General features: G+C 38.7%; 1 protein-coding gene across 26 annotated transcripts in view; it reads right to left on the bottom strand.

Annotated features, from left to right (window-relative positions):
• The window catches only part of PCNT (pericentrin), a 70,144-nt gene that overhangs the window by 36,121 nt on the left and 16,674 nt on the right, over positions 1-17,349 (bottom strand). For 22 of the 26 annotated variants that reach the window (XR_014956793.1, XM_085585362.1, XM_021532568.3 and 19 more), the window contains 16 exons: positions 16,087-16,145; positions 15,751-15,925; positions 15,017-15,153; positions 14,361-14,472; positions 13,406-13,438; positions 11,517-11,781; positions 11,190-11,277; positions 10,431-10,647; positions 9,289-9,527; positions 8,033-8,499; positions 6,251-6,827; positions 5,383-5,616; positions 4,263-4,427; positions 2,456-2,602; positions 1,769-1,920; positions 264-478 (listed from right to left, as the gene is read on the bottom strand). Coding sequence is in view for 25 of the 26 variants with exons in the window: in XM_085585362.1 (XP_085441488.1) it covers positions 264-478; positions 1,769-1,920; positions 2,456-2,602; positions 4,263-4,427; positions 5,383-5,616; positions 6,251-6,827; positions 8,033-8,499; positions 9,289-9,527; positions 10,431-10,647; positions 11,190-11,277; positions 11,517-11,781; positions 13,406-13,438; positions 14,361-14,472; positions 15,017-15,153; positions 15,751-15,925; positions 16,087-16,145 (3,282 nt within the window). In the remaining variant the exon portion in view is untranslated. The remainder of the gene's footprint in view (positions 1-263; positions 479-1,768; positions 1,921-2,455; positions 2,603-4,262; positions 4,428-5,382; positions 5,617-6,250; positions 6,828-8,032; positions 8,500-9,288; positions 9,528-10,430; positions 10,648-11,189; positions 11,278-11,516; positions 11,782-13,405; positions 13,439-14,360; positions 14,473-15,016; positions 15,154-15,750; positions 15,926-16,086; positions 16,146-17,349) is intronic. The other 4 variants (XM_085585367.1, XM_085585373.1, XM_085585368.1 and 1 more) reach the window with 1 other exon arrangement.

Raw genomic sequence — 17,349 nt, 5'->3', positions numbered from 1 at the left:
ATATTTCCTGCCCTATAATCTATACAAGCTTTTCTAACAACATTTTAGTAATTGCACTATTAAAAGAAATAAATGGAGAGAACAATGGTAGACACTATCTTAAGTGTGGACCAACTTTGAAAGACACAAACATTGCAAAAAGAGATTCTTTTTCCATTCTCTTTTCCTTTCTCTTTCTTTTCTTCATCCATACAAAAGGATATGAAAAGGCAGTTTTCAAGAACATGGATTGACTACATCCAGGTTTGCTAATTTCTACTCACCTTTCTCTAGGTGATGGTTTTCTTTGGCTTTGAAATACTGCATGAATCCCATTTCTTCCATAATACTCTGAGCTTCTTTAGAATCTCCAGAAGCCAGACTGTCATCAAGGCAAAGACCAATCTTGCTACAGATAAGGTCCTCAATAACTACTGTGGCCTTCACCACTTCCATAAGAAGTTTCAAAACATGCTGATAAGATTCACGCAGTTTTTCCCTAGAACAAAAGCATGTTGAACATTTGAAAAATTGCACTCACTTGATTTGAAAGAAACTTTGAACCTACTGTAAACCTGACACTCTAAAATGGGTATCTGCCATGGTTGGGCAGTTATCAGTGAAGATCACTCAGATGTCTCACAAAAAACAGCTCTTTTTAAAGAGCTGGCACAGCTGATGCCTTGTCAAGGCTGATCTAGAACAGAGGCTGGATGGAGTTAAAGAATAAAGTGGGGATTTATTAAAAGCCTCAATGGATCCACCTTGGGCAGCAGAGAGCCCAGCAAGGGCTACACCCAAGCTGAACCAAAATGGTCACAAAATGGACAACTGGTCACAGGGTCTCTCGCTTTTATAAGTTTTGCTTCATTTGCATATTGGAGTGAATTGTGCAATTACAGCTTTAGGTTATGAAGTCCCATCCTTGTTTTTCTCTCTTCAGTCCACATGGTTTATGCTTTTGGGCCTGATATTTGGATCATTTGTTCTTGGACCCCAGCTAGAGGAAGAAATTGTTTTGTCCCACTACTCTGTGAAGAGAGCTCACCATCCCCTAATATGAAGCTCAAAAGTACACACTAAAGCAGCTCAGAATCTGAAAAATATAAAAGCTAAAACCTGAGGCATCACAGCAAAACACCTTTGTCATCTCCACAGGTAGATCACACTACAGTCACATGGAAGCATCTCAGCCTTCCATACCCGCGGAAGCACCAGGAAGGAAGACACTACTGCAGTAGGAGGAGCAAGGAGTCTACTGCTACAGTATCAGTGACATCAAAATAACTAGAGGGTGTTCTAGCAGACCTGACAATAAAAGCTCTATTTCTATTTATGAAAATATTTTACTTTTAAAATTAACACTAAGCCAGTTTCTGAAAGATGAGAGAGGGTATTCTAGAAGCTTATTCAACATGACAGCTTCTCTAATCCACACATCCCCATGACATGTCAAACCAATCCACTCCAACTGAAAGCCTCTTGGTCACAGAACCTCTCTCCATTTTTTTAGATTTTTCCAAGATTAGAGACAGCAGAAACCCCAAAACACCAAAGTCTTCTTCACACTGAAAGAAAAAGAGCAAGAAAAAACCCCAACTTGCTCTTAACGTCAAAATAGGTTGATAATTTAAAAAACCTCAGAATAATTTGCAAATAAAAGCAATATATCATCCCCAATGCTTCTGTTTTGAGCTGGCTTAGTTTTGCCTAGTTATTGATTTCTTTAAGAGAAGTAAGAAAACAAGCAAATAGAAAAACCCCAAGCACTAAGCATTATGTAACAAACCTTTCCTCTTTGGACTGCTCAATATCAGACCTCAGCAAGGCCACCAAATTTCCTCCTTCTTGGTTTTCCCTGCCCCGCCACTGAAGGAGTGTCTCCAGTTCAGAGTTGGTTTCCTCTATTTCATGCTTTAAAGAGGCCACTTTCTTTTCCAGCTGTCGAAGTACAGTGACAACACAACAAAGTCAACAATTTTGCCTAAACTTGGCTCTACCAACTCTATCTGAAAATGAGTTTCTAGAAAAATTACTTCTTATATTTATTTTTTCAGACAATATCTATACCAGATTAAAACATATGATTACCTATAAATAAAAATACATATTTTTATGTATCTGCCCACCCCCACTTCCAGACAAATTACTACCATTTTGTTAAAAACTCTGTTTCATAAATAAGATAGCAAATAAGTCAAAGTATCAATTTGGGAGAATACTGCAAACACAGAAAAGCATTCTGCTCCCATGCCAACCTTCTCAATCCTCATCAAGTCCTACAAGAAGAGCTGGGAAGAGTAAGGCATTCCCAGTCAGGAAATTCTTAGTGTTACTCTGTTTCCCCCTAGTATAACATAACACAAGAATTATACCTGCAGTCTCTCTATATACATATTGAAGCCGAGAGCCCTGTGCTAAAATACAACCCCCAAAAGCACATTTAAAATCTAGGTTTAAAGTATTTTATCCACACCTGGTTAATTATTGCTGCTCTTTCCTGCAGCTGGGCTGATAACATTTCTTGTTCCTTTTGGTGAGCAGCCTGCACCTTCTCCCTCTCCTGAATCAACAGCTGCTCCTTGTCGTGCAGTGATGCCTTTTTTTCAGCTTCAAATTCATCCTGCATAAATCGCATATGCTTGGATTTACTGAGAGAAGAAAAGATGCCCAAACACCACCACTATCCTCCAAAAAAACCTCAAACATCCCTGTATTTTTCTGTATTCTTTAGAAGCACACATTTTGCCTCTCAGAATAACAAACAGTGACACACACAACACCTCCAAACAACAAAATTATGCTGAAACTGTGATCAAAATCACAAATAGTGTGGCCAGCAGAGCCAGGGTGGCGACTGTCCCTCTGTACAAAGCATGGATGAGGCACAATTTTATCTATGAACACCAATACACTACAGCTGTTTTTTACATTGGAAGTCAAGATAACAATTTTTCCCCATGGCAAGAAATAAGACTTCAGAAGAGCAGAAGGCCTGCAGTCACCTGAGCTGACATGGATCCTGTACAGAAGACTGAGCCAGTCTTTGCCCCATGCTCTGGCAGTTAGGAAGGTAAAAATGGGCTGACACAAAGGGATAGGATGACTTTCCTAGAACGTGGCATTTCTGGACAAAATCTCTGAAGCAGCCTGCTTGTTCTTCTCAGAAGCACTTGGAGAGTCAGAGCACAGACAGCAATTCTGAATACCTCAAATCTGCTAGGGAGGCAGAGGGAAGGAACCAACGGAACAGGCTGGCATGAAGAGAACTGCATAATCAACACAAGGAAGTGGGAAGGGAAAGGCTTGCTGTAAAAACCTGTATCAGCCCACAATACACCTCAGTCTGACACTGCAAAGAGATCCAGCCAGTCTCTTCTGGGACAAAACACTGGTTAGCAAGTACAGGAGGCAAAAAACCCAGCTGAATCCATAGACAGCTGCACCAGCAGGAGAATTAGCCCTGGAAAAGTTTCAACGCAAAGTGAAGTTTCTGGTGTCACAAATGCTAATTAAAGCAGCATAAAACAAAAAAAGCAGGGATCACTTCTGGAGTTTCTGCATAACCCTCAGTCCAGTCCCAGCTTCTGTGGGCTGAAGGCTGGGGTTCAGCTGAGGACAGCAGTGCCAAATATACCTGCAGCAGCTTTTCAGGACACACTTGTGCCCTCTGTTTCAAAAGCCAGCTGCAGCACCTAGAGGTCAGTGATCAGGACTACACAGAGGGCCAGAGACAGGAAACATCTTGAAAATGCTTATCATGATGTTTATCATGGTGAATCAATGAAAGCAGAGATTAATAACAAGAGTAACAACAAAGTATCTCATAGACAAAGAGTTCACTGTCATCACACACTTGGTAAAAGCCTAGATAATAACGAATATCTTGCCACATAGCCACAGTATGTGCAGTAGATGTGGGATGATAGGCCAAGGACACAGTCTCTGCAGACACTAAGAAGAAAAAGTTCCAAATGACAAACTGAACATGTACACAAGGAATGCTGCTTAGAGCGTGTTCCACTGATTGTTTTGGTTTTGGCTGAAGGACATTCCATATCCAGTTCAGGACTTTAAGACAACCCTGTGGTAAAGACAATTGCTCACAGAAGACTGCTTTATTTCCAATGTTTTTCTAGCTCTAACATTGTGAAGCATAGGAGAGATCTCACTCAGAGTGCCATTTTAGAGGCTGAAGAACAAAAATCTTACATCAATTTCTCTTTTTCAGCAAAAAACACTCCCAAGTGCTTACGCAGAAGAGCATTTTCAGCAGGGCCTACCTTCAGCTGTGAAATCTGCTGTTCCAGCAGCACCTCTGACTGACACTTCAACAGCTCAATCTCCTCCTGGAACTGAAGCTGCTGCTTCAATTTTACCTCCTCAAATTGAGCCAGAAGAGCTGCTCTCACAGATTTTACTTCAGAAGCTGATGCAGAAGCATACAGCTGCAGACAAGGAAGGAATATAAAATATTTTAGCCACAGTGTTAGAATTAAGTAAAATATGAAACCAAACCAAACCCATCAAGCTAAACCAAATTCTGAAGAGTACATCCACAATCCTCAAGGTCATACAGGGCTGCTGTCTATCATCATGCTGAGTATAGAAACAAGCAGGTTGATAAAAATAGATAAGCAACCAGCCATTAGGTATCAAGTATCTCCTGTACTCCTGTATTCATGAGACCATCAGGTCGGACTAACAAAATATTCCTGATTTACTCTTTCCAACAGACACTTTGCTAAAAGAAATTCAAAAAAATAAAGAGGAAAGGGGGAGAGAAACATAGGGAGAGCATATTTTGTCAGATGTGATTTCCCTTGCTCAAATGGGAGCAAGCATTATACATCTCTATTTAAAGCAATTATCCTGGGATACAATAGCGAAAGGTTGGAGAAATTTTTGGTCATCTAGGGTTTTTTCCCTACTATTCTCACTAAGAAGAGTCACTGTAGACTTGAAAATAGACAAATCCTGTTTCTGGGATAATGTGCTTGAAGACTGAATTGCCATTAGAACCTCCCAGGAAACTAATGAAACTTTCTCTCCAGGTAATCTCTTCTTCTAAAAATGATTTAAGAGTTAATCGGAACATTATCAAATTTTCAATTTAGTAAGTGAAAAAAGTAAAAGCTAGAAATATTTTAACTTAATGTGTTCTGTGTCTATAGCTGGATAAAGCTCATTTTGTTTGTGACTTTTCCTACTATATAAGTAATATTTAACAGTAGGGGCTGTTTGCATCTGCAGAAGTTAGATTGTGTCCCCTTACTGTTAGCACTATTTAAAAAATTCCAAAACCATCTAGGTGTAGAACCTTATTTCTAAGCTTAATAAAACTGAATTTACTTCATGATAAGCATGGATTGTTCTTGGTTTAGGTATTAGCAGCATTCTGACCTCTTGCTCACATTCATGCTCTGCTTTTAGTTTCCCCAGTTGTTCTTCCAACTCCCTGGAGTACTCTTCCTTATGTTTCCTAATATCTGCTTCATGAAGATCCTGAAGCTCTTGGAGTGCTTTCCTGTGCTTCTCCTCCATCTGCAGCACTTCCTCACGTAACAGATCCAGAGCCAGACGTTTCTCTTCTTCCAGCAACTTCCTCTGATTTTGAAGAGCTGTGTTTAGCTCATCCTGCATAAGCAGTACATTTAAAAAGGGGAGGGGAAAAAAATAAGTACAATTATCTTTGCAACCCATTTGTCAAGCACATGTCCTGCTGTATCAAAGCTTTTAAAATCAACAGGAACAATATTGTTTCATGAAGGATGAGCATACATATATATACATACTCTCTATAACATTTTAATGGGTTTATTTTTCTTATCTAGTAAAAGTTTTGCAAATCCTTAATAACTTGGAAGGATCTTCAGATTGCTAGAGATGTGGCTTAACCTCCAGAATTGTATTTACTTTGGTCTAATCACTTTATGAAGAATTACACAATAGCTCCGCCATGGACAGAAGGTCTGAGCCACAAAAGGGAAACCCTCCAATCTTAAACACATTAGAAGATATACCTCATTTGTGCCTTTTCCACAAATGATACAGAAAACTCATCACACTGCGCATTTGGGGCAGGAAGCAACAGGTGGATTTAATTTTCATCTAGAGTCTTCTGTTTCAGCTCATAATACGGCCACACACAATGTGTCAGTGCTGGCATAAAGAGGTTGTGAAAACATCCCCTGAGAACAAAGGAAAAGGTGATCCCACACAATGTGTCATGAAGTTTCACCTCCTATGCTAGCTTTTCTTTCTGACCCACCTTATGAGCTTCTTCTGCTTCAAGAGCCATGGTTTTAAGCTTTTCCAGGTTAACAGTAGCTAGCTCAATTTTCAAATTATTCTGGGAAAGCTGAAGTTCTTCAGCATGCTTCAATTTCAGCATCTCAATCTCCTGAAGCAGTTGTGCCTGATGGATTTTATCTTGCTCTTGGAGCTGCTCCCTGTGCTGCAGCTGTAGCTTCTCCAGAGCCTGACTGTGTTCATCTCTTATAGTCTGAATTTCAGATAGGTAGGAAGACTCCAAGGAATCCAGATTTGATAAGTGTTTAACCTCCAGCTCATCAATTTGGGCCTGATGCTTTGTCTGTAGTTCAGCAACACATCTTTCAAGATGAATCTGTTGTTTACTTTCCAGTGTAGATTTAAGTGTCTCAATTTCAGCTTGGTGTTTTGCCTGAAAATCAGCTGTCAGAGACAAAATCTGCTGCTTATGCTTCTCCTCTAACTGCTGACTTTGGAGTTCCAGCTCATCCACATGTTTCTTTTTCAGCTTTTGGAGAAGAATCTCTTGTTCAGTTGTGAATTTCTGAGTCATTGCTTGGTGCTCCTCCATAAACCTGTATTATTTCCAAGAAAATTAAGATACTATTGTCAAAAAAGTCACTTTTAAAAAAAAATAATTGAGCTAATAAATAATAATCCAAGGAAAATAAATAGACCTCACTTGGTCTCTACAAGTTTTACTTGATGCTTCAAATACAGAACTAAATTCAAAGCAAGCCATAATGATGATTTCATATCCACATAAAGGTTTCTGTAATGTCACTTTGAAGTATCTGGTTATTACTAGAGAAACTGACACCCCTATTAACTTACAAATACAGAGAAATATATTTGAGAAATACTGCCATGACAGTATCTCGTGGTGTATACATTGCTACATCTCACATGTGTTGTCTGCAAATAAATGAACTGTCATAACAAACACCTCTAAAATCATCTGGTAAAGACAGGCATAAAACCACTGTGGAGGTGTATGTGGGACACTTGGGGACTCCTCCAAACCCAGCTGAGTGCTGCTTAAAGTATGATGCAGAAGATTTAGTATCTGAAGTACTGCCCTTTACTGCAATTAGTAACTACAGTATTTTTGCATGCAGACACCAATAACTAAAAAAAAACCCCAGTTATCTAAAAGTTAAGTTGCTAGTTTCAGCGCTTTCTTGCAGTCATTCTTTCTCCAGTCTTGTTCTGTGAACATATTTTTGGGGAAGGAAGGAGGAATGAATTTGAAGCAATGAATGCAAATACCAACAAAGTGGTTGTTTACTTCCCTTAATTCACTTGAAACAACAGGTGTAGGAAGGGAAAGAAAAATAGTAGTTCCAGGCATCTAACCAGAACTAAAGAATACCAAAGGGGGGCCCCATCAACTTCAGCATTCAATGGTTAGCACAAGCTTTGTTCACCAGGAAAAGCTTGTTTACATTCATTCCAATTGTTTAAAAACAATTAGAGATTTTTTCCACCTATACATCCTATCACACTTCTCCTTGAAGGCTGGTGTACGATTTCCAGATGTGTTATACTCTGCAGGCAAAACCTGACTACATTTTATTTGCTAGACTAGATGAAATGCCTTTACACAAAGCAAAAATCTACAGCAGACCACAGGAGACAGCACTGCTGTTCCCTGGGACAGGAAGCTTAACATATGTAAGTCACATAGTGCCATCAAGTGACTACCTTACACTAACACTCATTAAGTCTAAAATAAGACAAAGCAACTCTAACAATAAGTGAACTTCTAAGGGAAACTTACTTGTTTTGTGCTTCCAGGAGTTTCAGAGCACATTCTTCTTGCAGGCAGAGTGTGGTCTTTTCCATATCTTTTGCCATGAGGGCTTTGGCTGCCTCCAGGTCAGCTTCATATTGCTGCTGAGCTTTCTGCACAGCCTGGGCAGCAGCAAGGCTGTCCTCCAGCTGCTGCAAGTTGTTTTGCTGCTCCTTCACCAGCTTCTCCAGGTCCAGAATTTTGGCAGCTTGGTGATCTTGAAGTTGAATCATTTCAGCTTCACGGAGTTCAAAGTGTTTTTGTAAGTTCTGCTTCTCAGATTCTGCTCTGGTTTGCAGTTCTACATGCAATAGTGATAACTTCTCTTCTGCTAGGATTCTCTGGGCCTCACTTTCACATTGCCATTTCTTCTCTTTTTCTTTGTACATATTCTCTATTTTATGGACTTCTTCTCTTAATTCCTTTTTGTGATCCTCAGCAATTTTATATTTTACCTGTGAAGACAATTATTTAAAAGAAAAAGAATAAACTACCAAAACCAAACTGAAATGTGTGAAATGAACACTCTCAGGCATTGAAGGTCATGAAAAGATTAAATTCTTGTAGTGAAGTAACCCTTGCTAATGAAAGTAAGACTGAAATGACAATTTATAAACTGACATGCATTAAATTCAATGCATTATTAAGAATTAATTTGGGTTATGAAGACAAGAAAATACTAAGGCAGAATTCTAGAATTAATATGGTACTCCATGTTGATTTCTCTTGAGGTCACATCTTCTTTTCAGGAGTTCAACTTATACAGCTATGGGCATCTTAGGTGTTTATATTAGGCATTAATTAAAATACCTTTTAAGAGCCATATAAAAAGCATGTAGCACAAAAAGAGAAGCCAAAACAGCAAATGATTCCTCCATGACAGAAGGCAAAAAAAAGACTGTCTCTGGTTTTCTCCATCAGTTTCTAAGCCTGCAAGAGGATACACACATCCATGGCTCTTTAAAAAGGGTGGAAAGGAGGACTTGATAAATAAGAGCTTCACCCATCTAATTCTCATAAGCATTCAAATATGCAACAATTTGAGCAATGAATTAACATTTATTCTAAGTTTACCCTCAGCTGGAACAACTGATTTAACATTTAAGAGTAACTGATTTAACATGTAAGAGTGACAGTACCATTTACGACTTTTAAATTCAAGTGCTGCCTCTCCCTCCCTTGGCCTTCCCACCAGGCTGGAACTTGCCCAACTCTACATAAAGCAGCTCTGAAGTTCAAATTACCTTTTCCATTTCTTCTTTCAGATACTTTTCATTTTGCTCAGAAAAATCTTTTTGTTTTATAAGCTCTTCCTTTAAATGCCTTATTTGCTCTGAGAGTTCTGCAATATGCTGTTTCTCAGAGTTGGAGAGAGCAAGCTTGGCTTTGTGCTCTTCCTCCAACACAGACACTCGCTCAGCCACCTCCACCTCAACCTGACGTGCTACATTTTGAACACTCTGGAGACGCAGTTTGGTGATTTCTGGACAGAAAAAAAACAAAACAGAAAAAAATCCAAGCCAGACAATAAAATGACATTCTGGAATTTATTTTAACAGCTCCTATTGATGCACAGAAATAAAGCTGAATGTTGTCAGCTGCACAATTGTAGTAGTTGTCCTGTAGTAGCCATGCTAACTACAGGACAAGGAGAATCCCTTAGCTGAATGATTTTATACTCTATTCCATTTTATCACCATCTTGGGAATTTATCACTATAAACACACACAAAATAATCATAAAACCTGTGGCAGGACATCCCTCCTTATCTGCAACAGCCAGAGGAGCAGACTTTCTTTCTGGGCAATGTAATGACAGATTTATGGAAGTTTTATCTCCTCTTTTGCACATCATATTTACACAAGGCATTTCCCCAAAAGTCAGATGGGACCAGTCTCTAAACAGTCTAATTTAAGCAGTTTTGATATCCTCTCTAGTATTAAAAGTAAATAATTCAAGATAAGAAATATAACTGCAAATTAAAAAAGCTCTACTAATCCTTTTAAACAAAATAAAGTGGAATACAATTATAACCATGTGTGTTAAATTAGCTAACTCAGATATGTATTGTTAGTCCAAATTTTTGTATAACAGTGCCCTTCTAGACATCAAAAATGGAAACCTGATCAACTCCTATTAGAAACTGCTCTGCAGTTCTAATAGTTTTTACTACAGAAAAAACAACTTCAGGTCACCATATCTTCAGAAGTGCAACTCAACATGCCCATAAATGCTTGATGAAAGAGATTAACATCTGTTAAATGTTCCCCATAGTTTAGGGTAAACTAATAAGTTGAAAACTTCCTCAGATAAGCCTATTTAAAGAAAAATATAAGCCACACAAGCAGCTTACTGTTTCCCTCCCCAGTCTGTCAGACCATCCTACCTTTAGACTGTTCTTCTGAAAGTTGGGCATGGAGCTGCTCAAGTTCTAAACCATGCTTTCTTTTCAAGGCCTCAGTTTCTGCTGCATATTTGTCTGACAGATGCATCTTCATTTTCATCAGGTCCTCTTTATACTGAAGTGCAAAGGAGGATCTCAAGGAATCCAATTCATGCCTGTGTTGTTCTGCAAGTTGTAGCTGCAAACAGGCAAGTTCTTCCTACAGAAATAAAGGGTTAGTAAGAGATCTTTAGCTTCTAAGAAACCATGGTGAGAATCTTCCAATGAGAGAAAGGAAAATTCCATGTGCAAACACTTAGTCCACTTGAAACAAGTTGAGCAAAAATGTTGAGATCTTCAGTTACAGCAAGGTGCATGAAAATAGAGGCATAAATTTAAGAGGGGTCAGTTAGCATCTTGGCTTGAAGAGAACAAGGACAGGCACAATTACTACCAGAGCTATAGAAAAGAGAAATACCATGAATTCTGCACTGGTGTAGAACTGGTAAGTCCCTTACCCAGCACAGGATAACCCAACCAGCACATAAAATTACAGAGCACTGTTTCAGATGTTCCTCTCTACAGCCTCTCTAAGGCTGATAGCTATTGAAAGTTGATAATTTACAATGCTTGTCAGAACTAATTAAGCCCTATAAAACATCTGAAATTAATTTACTCTTTGTAAGAGCTAGGAATCAGACATAAATTTTCAAACAGGTCATGTAAAGAACAGTACAACTTGTAACGTATCAAAAATCCTACCTGTTGTTGTTCAAGCTGTTGATTTAGCTGACCAAGTGCAACACCTCTCTCTTTCTCAGCAGTCTCTTCAAAAAGTGTGACAGAAGAACTGAGAAAAGGGTGTTAAAGTTTAAGACTTTGATATGTCATGAATCAAGTTAATTTTACCTGATGACTTATGGTATAGTACTGAACGTAGGCAAAGAGCAACTGTAACAGCTGCTTGGGACTGGGCCATGACCTAATGTTCAATGCCAATAGGTTTAGATGCTAACATTATCTTTTATGCTAAAGAACAATAAAATGGAAAAATGTTGTCACAAAATGAAAAGAAAAAGAACAGATCACCTGATGTCTCCTGCTTGATCTTGATTCATTTCCAACTCTGGCAGCGAACAGTCCATCAGCTCTTGCGGTCTCTGATGCAACAAAGTCAATTCTTTTTTGTAGTTTTCTTCAGCAACAATTAACTTGTTTTCAAAATAAAGTCTCAGTTGTTCCAACTCAGCTTTGTGCTCCCTGTTTCTCTGCTGACGCTGCTGTTCAAACTCCTGTTTTAAACACTCAATTTCTTCCACCCGTGATGCTCGAGCCTGGAGCTGCTCTTTTAGCTCTGGAACAGAGGCAAAACCAACACAAGTACTAAGAATACATATATTTAGGATGTCATTCTGTGAAAATCAGATTTAGTTGCCAAGTGCTAGTGGTTTAGGAATGGCATTGTCCCATTAAAAAACACCACAAGCCATTCCCCTCTCAATGGGAGTCACAAAAGTCGGAGATCACAGGCTGAGGTAAGAATCATTTACAGGAAATTGCAATGAGATAGAAAAAAATCAACTTCTGACAGGCAAACCTTAGAAGATATTCTCAGTTACACTGCACTCAGAGAAACCACCCTCATGCTAAGAATCAAAATCACCAGCACAGCTAGCTCTCCTCATTTTCTTGCAGTCCAGGACTAACCTGGTAACAAGCAAAGTCCTGCACTATTGCTTAATCTTCACACCTCCTTGCTGTTGTAGCACTTAAAAGCAATAAATTATTCAAGAACATTTAATCTGCTCCAGGTAAAACTATCCAAACAAAAATCAAATTGAGCATAAACTGCAAAAAACCAAAAATCACAGGAAGGAAAATAAAATCAATTCTGGGTTACTTTAATGATGGTTTGCTACCCATCGTGTGCTCAGAGGCCGAACTGACCGAATTAAAAGAATCAGCCAATAAAACAGGAATGCAATAAAATGCAGCTACCAAGGCTGGTTCAGCAAAACTGCCCTCCTTTCAGAGAGTAAGAACAATGGCCAGCACTGCACCCTTTTCACTAGCCCTCTGAGAGCTTTCTTCCCCACCTTCTGTATTAAAGCTGCAGTGACATTTAGGTAAGTTAAAAGGTAGGTAAAAAGGGGAAAACAAATCTCAAGACAGATAAGCTTTCCCAATAGCTCAAGTTTCCAAATAATCCAAGTTAGTTAAATCCCCAAAGAATCAAGAGAGAAATAAATTTCACGAAGAAGGAAATTGGAGAAGTTCCTTAAAAAGAAACAACTTGCCTGGGGAAAAGCAGTTGCTTATGTTACATGAGAGAAATTTAGGAAACTTTGATGGAAACATAGGTGCCATCCAGGAGCAACACAACTGATTGTCACTATGAGGTTTTGTGTAGCAAACCAGAAAATGCACTCATGGCATGAAAAACTGCTCACAATGAAAATGCAAACAGAAAGAGTAAGAGAAGAAATAAGTGTTCAAGGCCAGGTTGGATGGGGTTTAGATAGTGGAAGGTGTCCTGCCCATGGCAGGGGTTGGAAGCAGATGAGCTTTAGGGTCCCTTCCAACCCAAACCACTCCATGATTCCATAACTATGTATGGCAAGTCCATGGTTCAAGCCTGCTTCCTAAGGGAGAAACTGCCAGGCACAGGAACCAGAGGAATCAAGTGACAAGAAGGGACAAGTAACATCACAAATATGATAGGCAAAACAAGTCCAATCTGACATGGGTAGGTTTTGCCTAACCAGCAAAGTCTACTAGCACAAAATTACCCCAAAAGAGCGTTTCATTGTTTTGAACCGGCATGTCATTCTTACACCAGAGCAGCAATCCCATCATGCAGCTGCTATGGTTTGAATTCTATCATCAACCAAATGCATGGTCAAATCAGAACTCAAATGAAGAACAGCAGAGTAAAACACACCACCTTTAAGATCTCACACACCAAAAGAGATCCTCACCTGGACCATGGGTCTGCATTCTGGTCTCACCACCTTCAAGAAAGATGAGGAAACAGAAAGGGCTCCAAAGAATGGGATTGTGAATGATTAGAAACATAGAAAGACATGTGAAATTAGGGCTACAGAGACAAATTCCAGCAAATACTATCAAGTGCTATGTACTATAATTCTGTAATATTAAAACAAAAATATGAAATAATCAAGGTAAACTCTGTCTAATAGAAAAAATTACTTATTTAGTGTATGACCAAACCAAACCCCTAATACAATTCAAAAGCTACCTGAAGTTATATTAGTCAGAATATCTGAAATAGCATTTGAAGTATGTTACATGTGCCTTCTGTTCTAACTATCCCAGCAGAACTCAAGAACCTCATGTTAGAGCCTCAACACAAGAACACTGGCAGAGTCGTGATTTCTAGGTTCTTTTCCCCCAGAAGTTCTTCAGTGTGTTATATACGTCTGTGCACACATATCTAAGACATGTTGTATTTTATTTCAAAAGTGTATGACATCTCAACCCACTACACTGCAAAACTGGCTGTTTTATTTAATACATCTGGGTCTTGAAACAGAAATACAAACAGGAATATGTTATTGCACTGACCAGCATTTTCTCCAGTTTTTAACTACATGATACTTAATTTGACATTTCAATGAAAAACCTTTTGTTTTCACTAAATATTTTTACAGTGTGCAGGAATGGAGTGGGAAGGGAAAGGAAAAGCACAGGAGTTAGTTTTTCCCCACAATCACACCTTGCTTTTTGACACTGCAGAACCTGTCATCTGACACTAACTCACCTCAACCTAGAGACAAGCCATTGGGCTACAACCCATTGACACTGTGGCCTTCCCGTGTGTTTCTGGTACTCAGCTAAAAGCATTTTGTGCCAATAATGTATACTTCTGTATGAAGAAGAGGAAAAAATAAAATGTGCCAGTTATGAACATACCACTTAGCTCTTGTCGATTTGCTCGGGTACTGTCAAGCTGAGACCAAAGCTGCCTGATTTCTTCTTGTGACTGAACCTTGAGTTGCTCATGTTTGACCTGAAGCTGGTCCAGCTACAAAAAAAAAAAAAAAACATATTAAAACCAGAAAAAAAAAAAACCCACCCCACTACAACTTGTTAAACTATTTTGTTCTCAGGGCTTATTTCACACTCAAGAGACACTTCTGTCAGATCTAGGTGGAAACAGTGACAACATCACTCTCAGCTCCTGACAGTATCAGAGCTACTAAGTAGCAGCATCTCTTAACTGTTACACCCACTCCTCTGAGAGGGAAGAATTTGCTCCTCATACAGTAAGTATCTTCACTGGCAAAAAAATAAGACATTAGCCAGATTTAAAAAAAAAAATCTGAACCATAAAATTAGGAATATAAATATGGATGAAGAGATGGCACCAAATGGCACAAAGGCAACTGCATTCCAAAGGTTTTGAACTCCTGTGGATACTCCCAGACTATTTATCTGCATTATGCATTTTGCTTTTTCAGTAACATCCCTAAATACAAACAGATCATCCAAATGATATCTATATGGTCTAGGTTTTGTTACATAAAGAGGAATCAAGTACTCCAAACTACTAAAGAAATGTAATTTACCTCCTTCTGAAGATCCTGTTCTTTTTCCTGGCTTTTCATCTTTATGTCTTCTAGGATTTGATGATGTTCAGCCTGCAGCTGTTCTTGTAATTTTGTGATGGCTAACTGGTGTTGCCTCTCCAATTCTATACATTTCACTAAAATCAAAAATTAGTTCTGTTACTCCCTCATCCCGGTTAATGAATAACCTGTACAACTTCTGTGCAACACAAATAGAAATGCATGTCTCTAGCTTAAGCACTAGCTTTCAGGGAATCACAGACACGCTTCAACAGTAAAGTATTTGCAAGACAAACACTTCCATGCACTGCTTCACAGTTCTCTGCATCTCACATTGTTAGTTAGCCAACAAATAACCATTTGTTCCATTAAGCCTTAACTATCCACAATACAAATGCAGTTTTTTATTAGAAAAAGCTTCTAATAATATTAATCACAGTTTTGATTAACTCGGCAACTGTCAAAACAGGTTTTCAGATGGAAGCAAAACATCACCTCCCTTTAATATTCACGTCACATCTCATACTCTGTGGAAGTCAAAATGCAACAATGCTATTCAGGTTTTAAACCATTTTTCATTTACAACCTGTTGTCTAGACAGTCTCATGCCATCATCCCAGTTTTTAAATAAGTCTACATAAATACAGCTTGTATTTGCTTTTATACATCTGGTAAAATCACTTAGCTGTGACTCTGTTCAATAAAACAGCTGCCTCCCAGAGCATGATACTTACTTTTAGATTGTACATTCTCAACAGAAAGAAGCCCCAGCTCTGCTCTGACTTTTTCCAAATCCATTTCCAGAGATTTCTGCAGTGCAATCATCTCAGCCTGATGTTTTTTACACAGCTCCTCACACACATTTTGTAAACGTCTATCAGATTCTAATTTCCAGTCTCTTTTGAGGGTCTAAGAGAGTAAAACAGGCATTTTATTAAACATGTTTAGTAAACTAATGATTTTTTTCTCGATTTATTTGTCCTTTACAATAGCAGATCTGGGCCTTGTACCAGCTCTTGTTTTCAGAAAGGAGCTTCATTTTTTTCTTGTATAAAGAACAGAATTTGTACCTCTAGTGCCTGGATGTGTGTCTCTTCCATTTCCGATTCGATTTTCTTTCTCTGATCAACTGTGAAATAAAATACTTATTAATAAATTTACACAAAAAAGTATTAAATGGTAAGTAGAAATATGGATGAGATTAGTTTTCAACATCAAACTCAGGATTTAAATGGGCAGGCATAGAGCAGAGTAGGATGCTGGGTTCTATCTACACCTGCTGTTATGTTATATCCCACTAGTTCACTTCCATGTTAGAAAATAAGCATTGTAGAACTTAGAGCTGCAAAGACAACTCAGAAAGTAAAGTTCAATTTAATTAGTAAAGCCTGCTTAAGTCTAAGAGAACATGATACTAAGAAGAAAAATGACCCTAAAGATTCAAATTCAAATTACTATTGATGTCATTTCAACATTTCACTGCACATGACTATGAGCACAGAATTACCTCCAGAAAGAAAAAGCCTACCAGTAGCAGCAGGTAGGAAACTTGAAATTTCTTCTAAAAATGCCTAGGAAAAAAGACTACAAGACAGATGCCACTATCTGCTCAGTAATCACTGACACAACAGATTCTTCCTTTCCAGCTCCTCCCTTGATTAATTCCAGCTTTTCGTTTGGCCCGTTTTTTAATTTGCAGGAACCCTTTAAAGACCTATCAGCCATGTTGCCTAGGCTTATTTATAATATATAATAGTTTATAATATGCAACTATTATTTCAAGTCTTTCCATGGGAAAGGAAAACTTAGAGATTAAACCAGTATTAAGTTACATTGGTAAAACACACCTTAAAGCATTGATATTAAGAACTATTAAGAACTGCATCTTGACCTCCTCCTCCTCCCAGATCCCACTATCAGTGCTATCAGTTCACTACACTACTGGTAGTAACAAATGGCTTCCTACTTTTAGGTCAAAAAGAGACAGCCTTAAATTAACATCCTCTTAGGGGAGGACAACTAAAGGAATGGCTTCTAAACCTTTTTTCAGAGCTCAGACTGTGATGAGCAGTCTAGCTGGAGGCCTGCAACAAGCAGTGCTCCCCATGGATCCATGTGAATACAAGGAAAAACTTCTTTACTGTGAGGGTGACAGACTCCTGTAACAGGCTGCCCAGAGAGGCCTTTTCCTCTGCAGATATTCAAAACATGCCTGGACACAAACCTGTGCAAATTGCTCTGGGTGAACCTGCTCTAGTAGGTGATCTCCAGAGAGCCCTTCCACCTCAACCAGCCTGTGATTCTCTAAACTTCTTCAGTGAGGTGCTGCAAGA

This window comes from Lonchura striata, chromosome 7 (genome assembly GCF_050655825.1).
Source record: "Lonchura striata isolate lonStrDom1 chromosome 7, ASM5065582v1, whole genome shotgun sequence".
Lineage (NCBI taxonomy): Eukaryota > Metazoa > Chordata > Aves > Passeriformes > Estrildidae > Lonchura > Lonchura striata.
The sequence above is the reverse complement of the archived record's forward strand: the minus strand, read 5'-3'. Positions and strand labels throughout refer to the sequence as shown.